Genomic DNA, 15725 nt, shown 5'->3' with positions numbered 1-15725 from the left:
TATACATTCAATATTTGGTCCTTTTGCATGAATTACTGCATCAATGCAGAGTGGCATGGAGGTGATCAGCCTGTGGCACTGATGAGGCGTTATGGAATCCCAGTTTGCTTTATAATCGGCCTTCAGCTCGCCTGCATTGTTGGGTCTGGTGTCTCATCTTCCTCTTGACAATACCCCACAGATTCTCTATGGGGTTTAGGTCAGGTGAGTTTGCTGGCCAATCAAGCACACTGATACCATGATCATTGAACCAGGTATTGGTACATTTGGCAGTGTGGGCAGGTGCCAAGTCCTTCTGGAAAATGAAATCTGCATCTCTATAAAGCTTGTCAGCAGAGGGAAGCATGAAGTGCTCTTGAATTTCCTGCTAGAGGGCTGCGCTGACTTTGGACTTCATAAAACACAGTGGACCAGCAGATGACATGGCTCCCCAAATCACTACCGACGGTGGAAACTTCACACTGGACCTTGTGCAAATTGGATTCTGTGCCTCTTCACTCTTCCTCCAGACAATGGGACCACAATTTCCAAATGAAATGCAAAATTTACTTCATCCGAAAAGAGGATTTTGGACCACCGAGCAACAGTCCAGTCCTTTTTCTCCTTAGCCCAGGTAAGATGCTTCTGATGTTGTCTCTGGTTCAGGAGTGGCGCAACACAAGGAATGCGACAGTTGTAGCCCATGTACTGGATACATCTGTATGGTTGCTTTTGAAGCACTGACACCAGCTGTAGCCCACTCCTTGTGAACCTACCTCAAATTCTTGAATGGCCTTTGCTTCACAATCCTCTCAAGGATGTGGTTATCCCTGTTGCTTGTGCACCTTTTCCACACTTTTTCCTTCCACTCAAGCTTCCATTAATGTTTGGAAACCGCACTCTGAACAGCCAGCTTCTTTAGCAATGACCTTTAGTGATTTACCCTCCTTGTGAAGGGTGTCAATGACTGTTTCCTGGACAACTGTCAAGTCAGCAGTGATTGTGTAACCTACTGAACCAGACCTAGAGACTATTTAAAAGACCCAGGAAACTGTCACAATATACTAATTTAGGAGATACTGAATTTTGGTGTTTCACTAGTTGTAAGCCATAATCAACACTAAAAGAAAAATGCTTGAAATTAGAGCTGCATGCTTAATCATTAAGAATCGAGATCACGATTTTTTTACCTCTCGCAATCTTAAAGCATTTTCCCAAATTCTTTCTATGCAGAGGACTCTGCTCAAGCTGACAACTGTCAAAAAACAAACAAAAAAAAAAAACAAAAAACAAAATGGTCTGCCATGTATCACAACATTCCTCGGCCCTGAGCCAACTATAAACATTGTAATGTTTTGTTCTTTAGATCAAAAGGAATGAACTTCGGACATGAAGGCGCGACAGTTGTATGACTGGATCCGACTTTGCACTGTGACTTGAAGTTCGACATCCATCCGACTTCAACGGGGATCCGCCTTTGATCCAGACAATACCAGGCACGTACCTGGTATGAATCTTTAGGGAAAACTCCACGTTAAAAAAAAAAAAAAAAAACCACAACAACAAACACACACACACACACACACACACACACCACAGGGTTCCCCTCCAAGACCATACCAGGCCCTTCGGTCTGGTATGGATTTTAAAGGGAAACCCCCCCACCCCCAAAATCCATACCAGACCCATATCCGAGCACACAGCAGGTCAGGAAGGGGGGTGGGAACGAGCGAGTTGATGAGCCTGGTCGGTGGTTGTCGGGGGTCTGTGGACAGGGGACACCACCCTATGTGAATGAGTATGGGTTCCATTGTACCCCTACCCATTCACCTAAAAAATTATTTTGATTTCTTCTCCCTTCTCCAGAGGTCTTCTCCCTCTTCTGCCGGGTCTCCTCTCTCCGCCTGATCTCCCCCCTCCGATCTCCTTTCACGCTCTAATGCTAAGTCCGCGGTGTGCCATTACTTATATAGGCATGGCACGGGGCCACCGGGTGAAGTCATCCAGTGGCCTGACCCTTGTGACGTCACCGCTCCATCATGCCTGGCACGAACTAGCATTAGAGTGGGAGAGAGCGTTGAGACATGATCAGAGGAAGAACAGAGGGAGAAGACAGCGCAGAGTTGACACCCAGCAGAAGAAGACGACAGTGCAGAGAGGAGAAGAACCGGGGAGGGGAGAAGAACTGGTAGAGGGAGAAGAGCTGGAGAATCAGAAGAGACGCCGGAGCAGATTTAATAAAAATGACTGTCAAAAACCAGTGTACTGTTTTTATTTTTGACACTTTCTTCAAGTGGGTTGGGATACAATGGAACCCATACTCATTCACATAGGGTGGGGGACCGGGATCTGGGGGCCCCTCCTTGTCAAAGGGGGCTTCCAGACTCCAATTAGCCCCTCGCCCGCAGACCCCAAAACCACCGGCCAGGGTTGTCGGAAAGAGGCCTTTGTCCTCATCAACATGGGCACAAGGTGCTTGGGGGGGGGGGCACAGGGCCCCCCCCGCCCCAAAGCACCCACCCCCCATGTTGAGGCCATGTGGCCTAGTATGGTTCAGGAGGTAGGGGGTGCTCGACTCTACCCCCTTTCCTGACCTGCCGGGCTGTATGCTCGGATAAAGGGTTTGGTGTGGATTTGGGGGGGGGGGGGCCCACTGGCGTGGGGGTTCCCCTTAAAATCCATACCAGACCGAAAGGCCTAGTATGGCCTTGGAGGGGGAACCCTATGCTTTTTTTTTTTTTTTTATTTGGCGTGGAGCTTCCCCTAAAGATTCATACCAGACACACAGTGCCTGGTATTGTCGGGATCAAAGTCAGATCCCCGTTTATTGAAATCGGATGGATGTCAGACTTCAAGTCACAGGCCAAAGTCGGATCCAGTCATACGACTGTCGTGTCACCCAGCCTAAGTGAGGAAAGTATAACCACTTAGGCCAGGCGCTCACTGGTACAACACGACTGTTGTAGACTGTCATCCTACTTTGCCCTGCGAAATCGGTTCTACTTTTGTCCTACTTTAAGGAACAGGATAAGATTTTGCGATAGTCAGATTTGTCCTTTGACCAATAAAAACAATTGTGTTACATTCATTTAACTGCTGCTGTAATCACCATGTTGGATGTCACAAGTCAAATGGTTAGGACAAGGATCCGACTAATGATACTCAATGGGCTGAAGTAGGACCAAAGTAGTGCAGGAACCTTTTTTCAAAGTCGGACCAGCTTGTGCTGGACTAGTTAAGACGGCTCTCACAGGTAACCATTAATTTACACACGTCACGCGACATGTGCTCCCCAACGTCGGAGCGTATGTCATACCAATGTGAACCTAGCCTTAAAGACAAAACCTTTTTCTGACACTTGGTTTCAAGTTAATGATTGTGTGTGTGTGTATTATATAAAAATAATTATTTTTTTTTTTTTTTTTTTTAGCAGAGACCCTAAAGAAAATGGTGGTTGTTGCAATATTTGTCACACTGTATTTGCACAGCGGTCTTTCAAATGCAATTTTTTTTTTCATAAACAGTAAAGTTACCCAATTTTTTTGTATAAATGTGAAAGATGTTATGCCGCGAGAATCGTGATCTTTAATCTAAGCAAAAAAAAAAAACAAACAAAAAAAAGCCATGTGATTCTCATTTTGGCCAGAATTGTGTAACGCATCTACATAAAATAGATTTCACTTTTTTTAATTAAACTTTTGGATGATATTTCAATTTTTTGACACGTACTTGTACAAGGCCTCGTCTGTCAAAAAAGCCTGCCTGTCAGCACTTTTTTTTTACAAACTTACTTTACAAAAAAAAAAAAAAAAATCTCTTTATTTTGGATAGATTTTAACCCCAGTTTATTGCCATCTGTGTCCCATTGGGGAGGAAATTTCCCTTCACTTCCTGTCCCAATAACAAAACACACAACCATGAAAGGTTTACAATCACCAAGTAATTCAGCTAGGTAACCTCACTGATCCCAGTCTTTTAGGCTCCGTTCACATCTTGGCGTTCCGAATCATGGGCGGAATCGGCACGATTCGAAATAGCGGGCTGCCCCTGCGTTACTGTCACTTCAAATGGCACGCCAATAGCAGTACAACAACTTCTTTTGGGCGATAGGCACCCCTCGATTATGTTTATTACAATTATTGGGGTGCCATCGGAAGTGACTGGGAACGCATGAGTTGCTGCCATTTCGAATCGCGGGCAGAATCGCGGCAATTCTGCCCACGATACGGATTGCCAAGATTTGTATGGCACCTCAATGGGCAGTAAACCAGCTGCAGCTGTTCACCCCTTTCCCCACTCGGTTCTCAACTCTTTTTAGCATGTTTCATGTCAGTGCATGTACAAACAACTAATTTTTCCTTGATAAAGACCATGTAATTGGTCAAAACATGTTAGTCATGACACCACGACCATCACACTGTCATGGATGACATACCTCAGCACGTCAGCGCAAGCGCACTGCACACCTTGAGGACAGCGGGAGCCATTTTTTGTTAGGAACCCGGACAGCCTATCTAGACGATGTCACAGCCAAAGTGGACCTGCAGTGGTCACACCTCTCGAAAATCGAGGCCGACGGATGACCAGGTCCGGACAGTGTGAGACTTTCCACCAGGTGGCTACATACGGGGATACCCGGGATGCCAAAAAGCCATAGAGACTCTTGCCTTCCAGTCTGGTGAGCGGACCAGTGGTCCATTGACTGTTTCTCAGCTGTAAAGTGTCTTCAAGCCTTTTCCTGCGGCTACTTCCTACTACCTGCCATACCCACAGATTGCTTCACTGAGCTACCTTTGAGCATACAGTTCGGTCTGTGCTTGATAAATTGAGAAAATTTGAATGCTCTTGCTATCATATGCCACTTCATCCAGTGACAGTCACCAGCTGGTCTATTCTCATATGAAATCACCTTGTTATTAGCTTCTTGTGGCCAACTTGCTCAGTGTTCGGTTCCTCCATGCATATATCTAAATTATCCTTCAGTAGAAGGGCCCTAGTAATTAGTGGTTGATTTGCACATGTCTTGATGGTGCGTGTCATCAGGACTTACAGTTGTGCTCATAAGTTTACATACCTTCGTAGAATTTGATTTCTTGACCATATTTCAGAGAATATGAATGATAACAAATTGTTTTCACTCTTGGTTAGCGTTTGGCTGAAGCCATTTATCAACTGGGTTTACTCTTTTTAAATCATAACGGCAACAGAAACTACCCAAATGACCCTGATCAAAAGATTACACACCCTGGCGATTTTGGCCTGATAACATGCACACAGGTTGACACAAATGAGTTTGAATGGCTATTAAAAGGTAATATTCTCACCTGTGATCTGTTTGCTTGCAGTGTGTGTAATATAAATATATATATATATATATATATATATATATTTTATACACACACACACACACACACACACACACACATATATATAAATAAAAAGATCAATGCGTTTCCTGACAGAGCCTTGCATCTTTTATCCAGTGCTGCACTGACGATTCTGAGTCATGGGGAAAGCAAAAGAATTGTCAAAGGATCTGCGGGAAAAGGTAGTTGAACTGTATTAAAAAGGGATATAAAAGATATCCAAGGAATTGAGAATGCCAATCAGCAGTGTTCAAACTCTAATCAAGAAGTGGAAAATGAGGGGTTCTATTGAAACCAAACCACGGTCAGGTAGACCAACTAAAATTTCAGCCACAACTGCCAGGAAAATTGTTCGGGATGCAAAGAAAAACCAACAAATAACAGGTGAAATACAGGACTCTCTGAAAACATGTGGTGTGGCTGTCTCAAGATACACAATAAGGAGGCACTTGAAGAAAGATAGGCTGCATGGTCGAGTCGCCAGAAGAAAGCTATTACTAAGCAAAAGCCACAAAGTAACCCGCTTACAATACTCCAAACAGCACAGAGACAAGCCTCAAACCTTCTGGCACAAGGTCATTTGGAGTGATAAGACCAAACTTGAGCTTTTTGGCCACAACCATAAACGCTACATTTGGAGAGGAGTCAAAAAGGCCTATGATGAAAAGGTACGGAGGTGGATCGCTGATGTTTTGGGGATGTGCGAGTTCCAAAAAAAAAAAAAAAATAAAGGCACAGGAAATTTGGTCAAAATTGTTGGCAAGATGAATGCAGTAGGTTATCAAAAATACTGGAGGAACATTTGCATTTATCAGCAAGGGACGTACTTGGACATTCCAACATGACAATTATCCAAAACACAAGGCCAAGTCGACCTGTCATTGACTACTGCAGAATAAAGTGAAGGTTCTGGAGCAAACATCTCAGTCTCCTGACCTCAAAATCGTTGAGCCACTCTGGGGAGATCTCAAACGTGCAGTTCATGCAAGACAGCCCAAGAATTTACAGGAACTGTAGGCTTTTTGCCAAGAGAAATGGGCAGCTTTACCATCTGAGAAGGTAAATAACCTCATCCCCAAATACCACAAAAATACTTAAGAACTGGGGAATGTAAACTTGATCAGGGCCATTTGGCTAGTTTATGTTGTCATTATAATTTAAAGAGTGTAAACACAGTTGATTGATAATAAATGGCTTCAGCCAAGCACTAACCAGGAGTGAAAGAAAAGTTTGTGTTATACATATTCTCTGAAAAATGGCCAAGAAATCAAATTCTGCCAGGGTATGTAAACCTATGAGCACAACTCTACGTGCCTATTTCCACCCTTTGTCTCACCTGTAGATGTGCCATATATTATCTGTACATTCAATATGAGCTTGCAGTCTGATGTGATGTGTTGTTCTTAAACCGGACAACGTTGTCTTATTTTAATATTACATTCAGGTGCTGGTGGTGGGTGCTCAGTTTTTGTAATCGTTTTTTGGAATAATATTTATAATTCCCTATACAAGCTGCTTGGTCCACCTGTGACTCCCTTACCAGGGGGTTCTAAATCACCTGTATTCTCTTCAAATAACTTTCACAGTTGTACAGGCTCCTCTCCTGTAATATAACTGATTTCTCCGATTTTACTGTACATTTTGAGCTTCTCACATTGTGCATTGGAACCTGGAGCAAGTCAGGTAGAGCCAGTCATTTCCTAGCTGGAGGACATCCAGCATCATCTAGCTCTATCCTCCCACGCCTTAATGTCCCTAACTCAGACTTTTCATGCAGTGGATTTCAGTTAATAACAACAAAGGCTCAGAATCATGTGGGATTAATGACAGCTACCTGTTTTCAGGAAAGTTTTTTACATCACCCTGCCGCCTCCTATGTAATGACAACAACAATTTCATTTAGAAAATTCAAACATTTTGATGAGGGAGGGGGAAAGAATGAACCACGGAGGGCAAAATATAAGCAGATTAAAACTAAGTCTGATTGGCTTCTAATGTTGCCGTTTTCTCTCCAACGGTCTGTACACATGATCCGAAAATCGGACGAAAATTCAAGTTAGACTTACCGGTAACTTGTTTTCCAGGAGTCTTTCAGGACAGCACCTGAGAGAGAGACTCCTCCCACTTGTCAGGAAACACACCTCCAAACCTTAAAAAGGAGGCTCATTCCCACGTCAGGAGTGGTAGAGAACCTCCGGCCCGACCTCGAACACAATCAGAATATGGTTAGTCACAGCATAAAAAAAACAAAAAAAAAACAAACAAGGGCGGGTTGCTGTTGTCCTGAAAGACTCCTGGAAAACAAGTTACCAGTAAGTCTAACTTGAATTTTCCCTTTTAGAACAGCACCTGAGAGGATAAACAAGACTTCACCCACTAGGGAGGGACCACAGCCTGCAGGACCTTTCTGCCAAAAGCCTGATCATTTGCTGACAGAAGATCCAGTCTGTAATGACGGACAAACGTTAAGTAACTTGACCACGTAGCCGTCTTACAAATTTGATCTGGGGTGGCACCAGCTTTTTCTGCCAATGTAGTGGCTTGAGCCCTGGTAGAATGTGCTATAATTCCCAGCGGAGATAGCCCCGACAGAGTAGGCTGCCAGAATAGCAGATTTTAGCCATCTAGCAATTGACCCCATTGAAGCTTGCTGGCCCTTCCTTTTACCTGAAAAAAAGTACAGAGAGTCCAAAGACCGAAAATCCTTTGTTACATCAAGGTAATGTAATAGAGTTCTTCTTACATCCAACTTGTGGAATTGGCTCTTTCCCCTGAAGGGTATGAGCAAAAGGTTGGTAGGATGATCTCCTGCGACCTGTTGTGAGCCGACGCTACCTTTGGTAAAAACCCCGGATCTGTTTTAAGTATAATCCTATCCGTGTACTGTAGATGGATAAAAAAGGTTCTTTAACCGATAAGGCGTGCAGTTCACCAATTCTCCTTGCCGATGTAATTGCAACTAGAAATAAAGTCTTAAAGGTTAGATCTTTTAGCGATACTGCTTGTAATGGTTCAAAAGGTTTCTTTGTGAGGGCTTGGAGGACCACTGATAGATCCCATTTTGGAAAATGCTTAGCTGGATCTAGATCTAGTAAGTGGCTTAAAAAAAAAAATCTTGTGACCACGTGCTCAGAAGAGACTGGTCTCTCCAGAAAAACTCCCAACACAGCCACTTGCACCTTAAGTGTGATGACTGCAAGGCCTTTGTCTGCGCCATTTTGTAGAAATTCCAATACGGACACAAAATTTTCTACCGTTCTATTTGTCGAACGACACCAGTTGTTGTAGACCTTCCAATATTTAGCGCAAATGTTTCTAGTTACTGTTTTCCTACTGGAAAGTAAAGTGGTTACTAAAGGGCCCTGACAGACCTCTGTCCCTTAACTGCTCCTCAGATACCAAGCGATGAGGTTTAGTCTGGCCACATCCGGGTGATGTATTGGACCCTGCAGAAGTAAATCTTGTCGGAGAGGCAGCTGCCAAAATGGTTTGACTGCCATCTGCAGAACGGTGGTAAACAACACTTTTTGGCCAAAATGGAGTAATCAGTATTACTGACACTCCCCCCCCCCCCTTTGTATTTTCCTTAATACTAACGGAATTAGCTGCAATGGGGGAAAGGCATAACCTAGATGAAAGTTCCAAGGATGTGCCAAGGCATCTATCCCGAGAACTGTTGTTTGTGAATGGAAAAGAAAAAAAAAACAGGTCCACTTGCGGATGGCCCCAGGCTCTGGTGACCATTGCAAAAACTTCTGGATTCAAGCTCCATTCTGCCTTTTGAATCCGTCTTCTGCTCAGAAAATCTGCCACTACGTTTAGAGTGCCCTTGAGGTGGACTGCCAATAAGGACAGCAAATGATTTTCTGCCCACTCTAGGATCTTTGATGCCAGCAACTGAAGAGTTTTGGTTCTTGTGCCTCCCCCTGCTTGTTCAGGTAGGGGCATTGTCTGATAGAACCTGGACATGGAAACTTTGGAGGATTGGAGAGAAGGCATCCAATGCTAAGGCGACTGCCTTTAGTTCCCTCCAATTTGAGGACCTTTCTGCCTCGGACCATTCTCCTTGTGACAAGTTCTGATCCAAGTGTGCTCCCCATCCCCACACGCTGGCATCCATCATCACTTTTTCTATAGGGAAAGACCACAGTAGGCCTTTTGACAGAATTGCCCGATTACTCCACCACCAAAGTGATCAGTTGACTCTGGTGGGAATCTTTACCTTTGCATCCAGAGATTCTGTCTTGTGGTTCCATGCCCTTAGGAGAAAACTCTGAAGAGGTCTGAAATGTAGACTTGCCCATTGAATGGCTGGCATAGTCAAGGTTAAGGTTCCTAGGGCTGACATAACCTGTCTGACCGATTTTTCCTGATTTGTCTGTAGCATAGCTATGACATTTTGGACTTTGATTTTTTTTTCTCTTCTGGAAGAAAAACTCTTTGCTCCACCGAGCTGGATTTTGTACACCAGAAATTGTACTTGTTGAGCCGGATTGAAGTTTGACTTCTGAATACACGATCCAACCCAAGGCTTCTAAAATGACTGCAGGCTTTTCCCAGGTCTTCTAACAATTTCTCCCTGGAAGGGGAAAAGAAGAGCAGGTTGTCCAGGTACAGGATTACTGCAATCCCTTGAAGGCGGAGAGGCGCGAGAGCTTCTGCCATCACCTTTGTAAATACTTGCGGGGCAGAAGAAAGGCCGAAGGGGAGGGCCTTGAACTGTAGGTGCAGCACCTCATTCCCCATGTTTAATCATTATCCTTAGGAATCTCTGAGACTGAGGGGCGACAGGGATGTGCAGATAGGCACCTCGAAGGTCGATCGATGCCATGAAGCACTCTTTTGTCAATAGGTTTCTGACTGTGAAGATAGAGTCCATACGAAACCTCTTGTATAGCACTGATCTGTTTAGCGGTTTTAAAGTTGAGGATTAAATCGAAAACTTCCAGATTTTTTTTTTTGTTTTTTTTTTTTAAATCAGAAATATATGGGAATAGAATCCCTGATAATGCTCCCACAGTGGTACCTGCATCACAACCCTTTGTTTCATCAGATTCTTTAACAGGTTCTTCATAGCTAGGGCCCTTGTTGCATCTCGTGGTAGGTTATAAAAGTACCTTTCTGGGGGATGAGCCGAAAATTCTATTATGTAACCTTGGGACAGCATGCTCAGAATATACTGGTTTTCCGTCATGCTTGCCCAATAGGGGAGAAAACTTTGAAGCTTGTAACCAGCTGTCATCGCGTTTTGCTGGTTCACACGATGAAAAAGGACATATACTTTGCCTTTCCCCTCTGCCCTGACCAATTTTTCTTTTTCTCTTGAAGTTTGTTACTTTGTTCCTGAGCCCTTTGAGGCCAAAAAAAAAAAAAATAATAAATTTGGCTGTTTCTTCTTATTGACAGGAAACAACTTTTTAGCTGCAGTTCTGTCAAGAACTGAATCCAAATCAGGGCTGAACAATAAGTCCCCTAAGAATGGGACCCCACATCTCCCGGCCAGGTCTTTAACCATAGCTCCCTTCTGACTGAGTTAGTTAGGGCTGTGGCTTTTGCTGTCATCCTAATAGATTCTGATGATGCATCTGAAACATACGCTACAGCTGCTGACAAAATCATAAAGGAATCGAGAATTTCTTGCTTTGGAGAATCAGCTATTATGTGAGCTTTAAGCCGATTCATCCAATATTCCATATTCCTAGAGACGCAAGTAGTCGCCATTGCTGGCTTGAGGTTGCCGATGATGGATTGCCAAGCCCTCTTAAATTGTTGATCAATCTTTTTATCCATGGGGTCCTTTAAAATCCCCATGTCCTCAAATGCCAGATCAGTTGATCTTGAAAACTGAGAAAAGGCTGCATCGAGTTTTGGAACTTTATTCCAAAGTGCCGCTGGGTCTTCATTGAATGGGAACCTCCTTTTATGGGCCCTTGGGTAGAAAGGCTTCCTTTCTGGTTCAGCCCGCTCTCTCAATTGTCTCAGTAATTACTGCGTGGACCGGAAAAGTGTGATTTCTGGGCTCGCCTAATCCTGCGTACATCCTGTCATGCAAAGAATTCTTTTTGCTCTTCCTCAAACCCAAGGTAGCATAAATTGCCCCTAGCAGGCCGTCTACTTGCTCCAAAGATAATTTATATTTAGAAGGTGTATTTTCCACCTCATCCAACTCTTTCTTAGAACGTGAGGGGGAATGCCCTTCCTGGTTATGAGGACCTACTTCTGCCTCGGCTAACAGTGAGCTCTGAGAGGATTATGGAGGTGGACAGCTGACTTGGGGATGGATTTGCAAGCGGAGATCGAAAGGATTGAATGGTGGCATCCAGTTCCTTTTTGACAAATGCAATCAAATCGCTGCATGCGGAAGAAGCCTCTTCCTTCACTAAAATGTCAATGCATGCTTGACAGTGTCTTTCCAGCCTTCAGGTAATTTTGTTTTGCACGAAGGGCATTTTCTTTTAATCCCCGGGTCAGAGCTCTTGGTCTGCTGTGATAAGGGAAAAAACAAAACGATCCTATTGAGTCAGCCTGAACTCATTCAAGATGCTCACCACAGGTGCACAGTGAGAAAACCACAAGCCTAATGTGCCCAGACAGGCCCCGCCACCAGGGGGAAACCAATCAAATCCCACTAAGATTGGGGTCTCTGGCTTTCACTCTCTTCTCCCTAAGTAATACAGAGCAGAACACCCATCTGCTGCAGTTCCCGAATCCACCCTGGTGCTGCAGCGCCACGTATGTGGCTTAAATGCCACTTCCTGACTCCATGGGCCGGACCAGAACCAGAAATATAGGCACCAGGCCTATTCCTCCCGCTGTGCTTTCCGGCGGAAATGACGCCCCAATTCCGGCAGATGCAGCCCTCCAACTGCCCATCCCAAGATGGCGGCGGCGTTCAGAGAAAACGGCCAGACCTGATAAAAAAAAAAAAAAAAAGTGTTTGCTGTGGCCTGGAAGTGGCAACCCCTGGAGCAGTCCCGGCTCTGACTAGGAAGAAGGCTCTCCCACTGACAACAGAGAAGGCACCCATCCAACAGATTCTGCATCATCCTGTGGAAATGGGAGGAACTGGCTCTCTGAGGTAGGCAAAATAAATAAATAAATAAATAAAATGGTGGAGCAGGGAGCCTGGCCTCTAAGGACAGCACCTTGAGAGCTCCTAACTCCCCACTAAGACTGAGTGTTCCCTCTGGAGGAAACAAAAAACTGACATGTGAGAAGGAGCCTCCTTTTAAAGTTTGGTGGAGGTGTGTTTCCTGACAAGTGAGAGGAGCCACTCTCTCGAGTGCTGTCCTGAAAGACGTTAAGGGAAAAATACCACATTCGACGCGATTGTACGATAATCGGATCATTAGTACAGAGCTTTCAAGAGCCGATCACGACATTTCATCCGATATTAGTCGATCAGACAAGCACGAAAATTTTCCTCGCATGAATTGTGTGTACGGGGGCATTAGTTTAATTGCTGCTGTGCACGCATATCATAAGAGGCTAATAGCAAGCCAAATTCAGCTGCTTACACAAGTATTTATATGTTCATTTTTCACCATATTATCGCGATCCACCCAACTGCCTAATCAACAGCTGGTTCTGGCTGTCAACATTCAGCTCAGAGCCAACGCTCCAGTGAGCGCTGGCAGAGCAAAGACCAAAAAACTGAACGATCAGTGGTCATGCGATTGCTCAGTTCTTGGTTTTAAAGCTGGAGAGGACAGCATAGAATGAAAACTTTTTTTTTTTTTTCCTTTTAATCCACCAGTAGTTGAATACATCAGCCTTTTTTTGGTGTAAGAGAATAACATATCAGACAATATGCACTTTATCTGCAGTTTCCCGAAGGTGACAATGATAGAACAAGCGTGCACTTAACGTTAAGTGCCCCTGGATGTTATAGTCTCCACCAGAAATGTGATAGTGTGACAACACAGGAAAGCAATTGAGAGTCAGGGGAAAAAAAATTGGTCTCTCCATAAGACCTTCAAGGCATGATCACCAGATATCATGGAAACAGATTTAAAGATATTAAACATTATATTAGAAATAACATTAAAGCAGCCATGACCTAGTATTTAGACCCCCCAGCAGTTTCTCCCCTATAAAAGAATATGTTGTATACTTACCAGACCTATGGGCAGCAAAATAATTTATTTTTCTCTGGCAGAGCTTCAGGTGCAGCCGCTACCTGACAATTCTGGGCGAGTTAAACAGCATGTTCCCTCCCTGATGCTGTGGTTCCCCCCACAGGCACCTATGTCACTACTGTGTTTTGTAATGCGGTGGGGTCAGCAGGAGCAACCACAATAGTCAGGAAATGGACACACTTGAAAGCGTCAGATGGCAGCAGTGCCTGGAGCTCTGCAAGAAACCAAAGAATTAATTTGCCATGTGCCAGACTGCTAATCATAAAACTTTTACAGGGGGCAGCTCCTTCACAGATGTGTGGTGATGAGGAGGCACTAATATGCAGCACTGACAGGCATTACAGATGGGGAAGATCTCCCCTGTGAGGAAAACCACTTATCGGCTCTCTTCATGTGCTGTCAGTGTGAGGAGAGGAAGGCCGATAACTGTCATAGGCTCTTTACCGCATCACCGATTGCCGTGCTATGTGGCCCTCCCCCTTGAGAGTGCGCATGAGCTGCCCATTCTGAAGGACGTCACATGATGTCCAGTAAGGATGGGCTCAGGCGTGTTCGCAACCCCACGTGCCCAAGCCGGCCAGGAAGCTGACACTGTGCAGCGAGACATTTCCTGATCCAGATCTGCACAGATCTGGAAAGGTCTCATTGCCGGTGATTAGCACTGCGCAGTGTCAGCTTTCTGGTGGGCTCGGGCACGTGGGGTTAAGAACACGCCTGAGCCCATCCTTACTGGACATCATGTGATGTCCTTCAGAATGGGCAGCTTGTGCGCACCCTTGAGGGGGCACAGCGATCTGTGATGCGGTGTATCCTTTATGTCCAGTCAGAACAATAAAGCCCCTGCCCGGCCGTCATTCTACTTTAGGCTGGATGGGAAGGTGTTAAAAGCCAAAAAAAAAAAAAAAGGAATTGTGCTGAAAGCCCTGCAAATGCTTTGTCAAAGCTTGCTGTTCACACAGCTCTTATACAAGCTGAAGCCTGTGTGAAACAGACCTAACTCAGCAAGAAGTGTGTTGGCCCTCTGCAGAGAGACTATGGCTTCCTCACAGAGTGCAAGGGTCTAACTTTGCAGCATGCGAAACGGTGGACGGAGCACGGTGGATGGTCTTTTCTTCTCAGGCTGTGGCTGCTTTCTTAAGTAAACCTGAGACTTTGCACACATTTTTTTCCGATGCCCCTGGAACATGAGGTTCTTGAAATACAAAAAAGTTTCTAAACACACACACATTTTTTTTTTTTTTTAAAGATTTGGAAGACCCCCTCATACATTTAGATGATTTAAACTGAAAGTTCGGTTGGCTTTGAATAGCAGATGACTACAATTTCCAGGTTCCATGTGTTGCAGTTTGCTCATACACGTACAATGAGTGACAAGTGCACACGGTAAAAGCAGCCATACCCCAGCCTGCACTGGGCACTATATACCTTCCCATAGGCTGCCCTGTGATCCCAGACACGAGGGCCTCCCATTGCAGGCATGACTAGGCCTCTTCCCACAACGCTGTAGGAATAATGGAGACAGCAGTACTCCTTATAAAACCCCATCCTCAGTACCCTGTCTCCATGTTAATACTCCCTCCGTCATCTCCCCACCCCATGACATACAGCCTGAGCAATCCCAAAACTAGCACCCCACACTCCAAGCGTACCATCACTGCTTCTGCCCACCTTGTGCCCCTGACACCCCACCGCCCTCTACTCCTGTGCCAAACAGGGGTTCACATACCATCTTCAACTACCTCCTCCGCCTCTTTAGGGCTCCTCCGGCCTCACCAGCTCACACAAACTCGCCGAGAGAGCGTCTACACACTAAACTGCCAGTCATTGGACGCTGGGCTCCGAAAAAGCTGTCTCGAATTGGCTTCCTTTCCTATCTGTCAGCGATTCGGCCCTCTAACTGGCTCTCGGTGTCCGCCCCCTTCTTGGCGTAGCACTGTACAGGGTAGGGTGCACAGGAAAAGGCGTCCGCTCTCGCCGCTAGGCTCGCTGTTGGTACGCTGCTCATCGCGAGGTTTTCTGGGAGATGTAGTCTTTAGGCGTAGGCAGCCACGTGATGTATCCCGCACAGGTCAACAAGGAACGCGAGAGCGCGCTTTTCCTAGGGTGGTTGAGAAATGTCATGACTGATAACTTGTGGGATTCAAACCAAAGGCCTCATACACACAGGGGCTTAGCAAAATAAACAGCAATTTTTATTGCCAGAATTTGGTAGCCAGAAACACATGTGATGTTACAATATGTA

General features: G+C 45.0%; 1 protein-coding gene across 1 annotated transcript in view; it reads right to left on the bottom strand.

Moving 5' to 3' along the window:
* The window catches only part of DDA1 (DET1 and DDB1 associated 1), a 57653-nt gene extending 42267 nt beyond the window's left edge, over positions 1-15386 (bottom strand). The window contains exon 1 of the mRNA XM_073592161.1: positions 15210-15386. Within this exon, the coding sequence (XP_073448262.1) occupies positions 15210-15212 (3 nt within the window). The 5' untranslated portion in view covers positions 15213-15386. The remainder of the gene's footprint in view (positions 1-15209) is intronic.
* Between the last annotated feature and the right edge of the window lie 339 nt (positions 15387-15725).

This window comes from Aquarana catesbeiana, linkage group LG01 (genome assembly GCF_042186555.1).
Source record: "Aquarana catesbeiana isolate 2022-GZ linkage group LG01, ASM4218655v1, whole genome shotgun sequence".
NCBI classification, from domain to species: Eukaryota; Metazoa; Chordata; class Amphibia; order Anura; family Ranidae; genus Aquarana; species Aquarana catesbeiana.
Note: the sequence above shows the minus strand (reverse complement) of the source record. Positions and strands in the feature narration are given on the sequence as shown.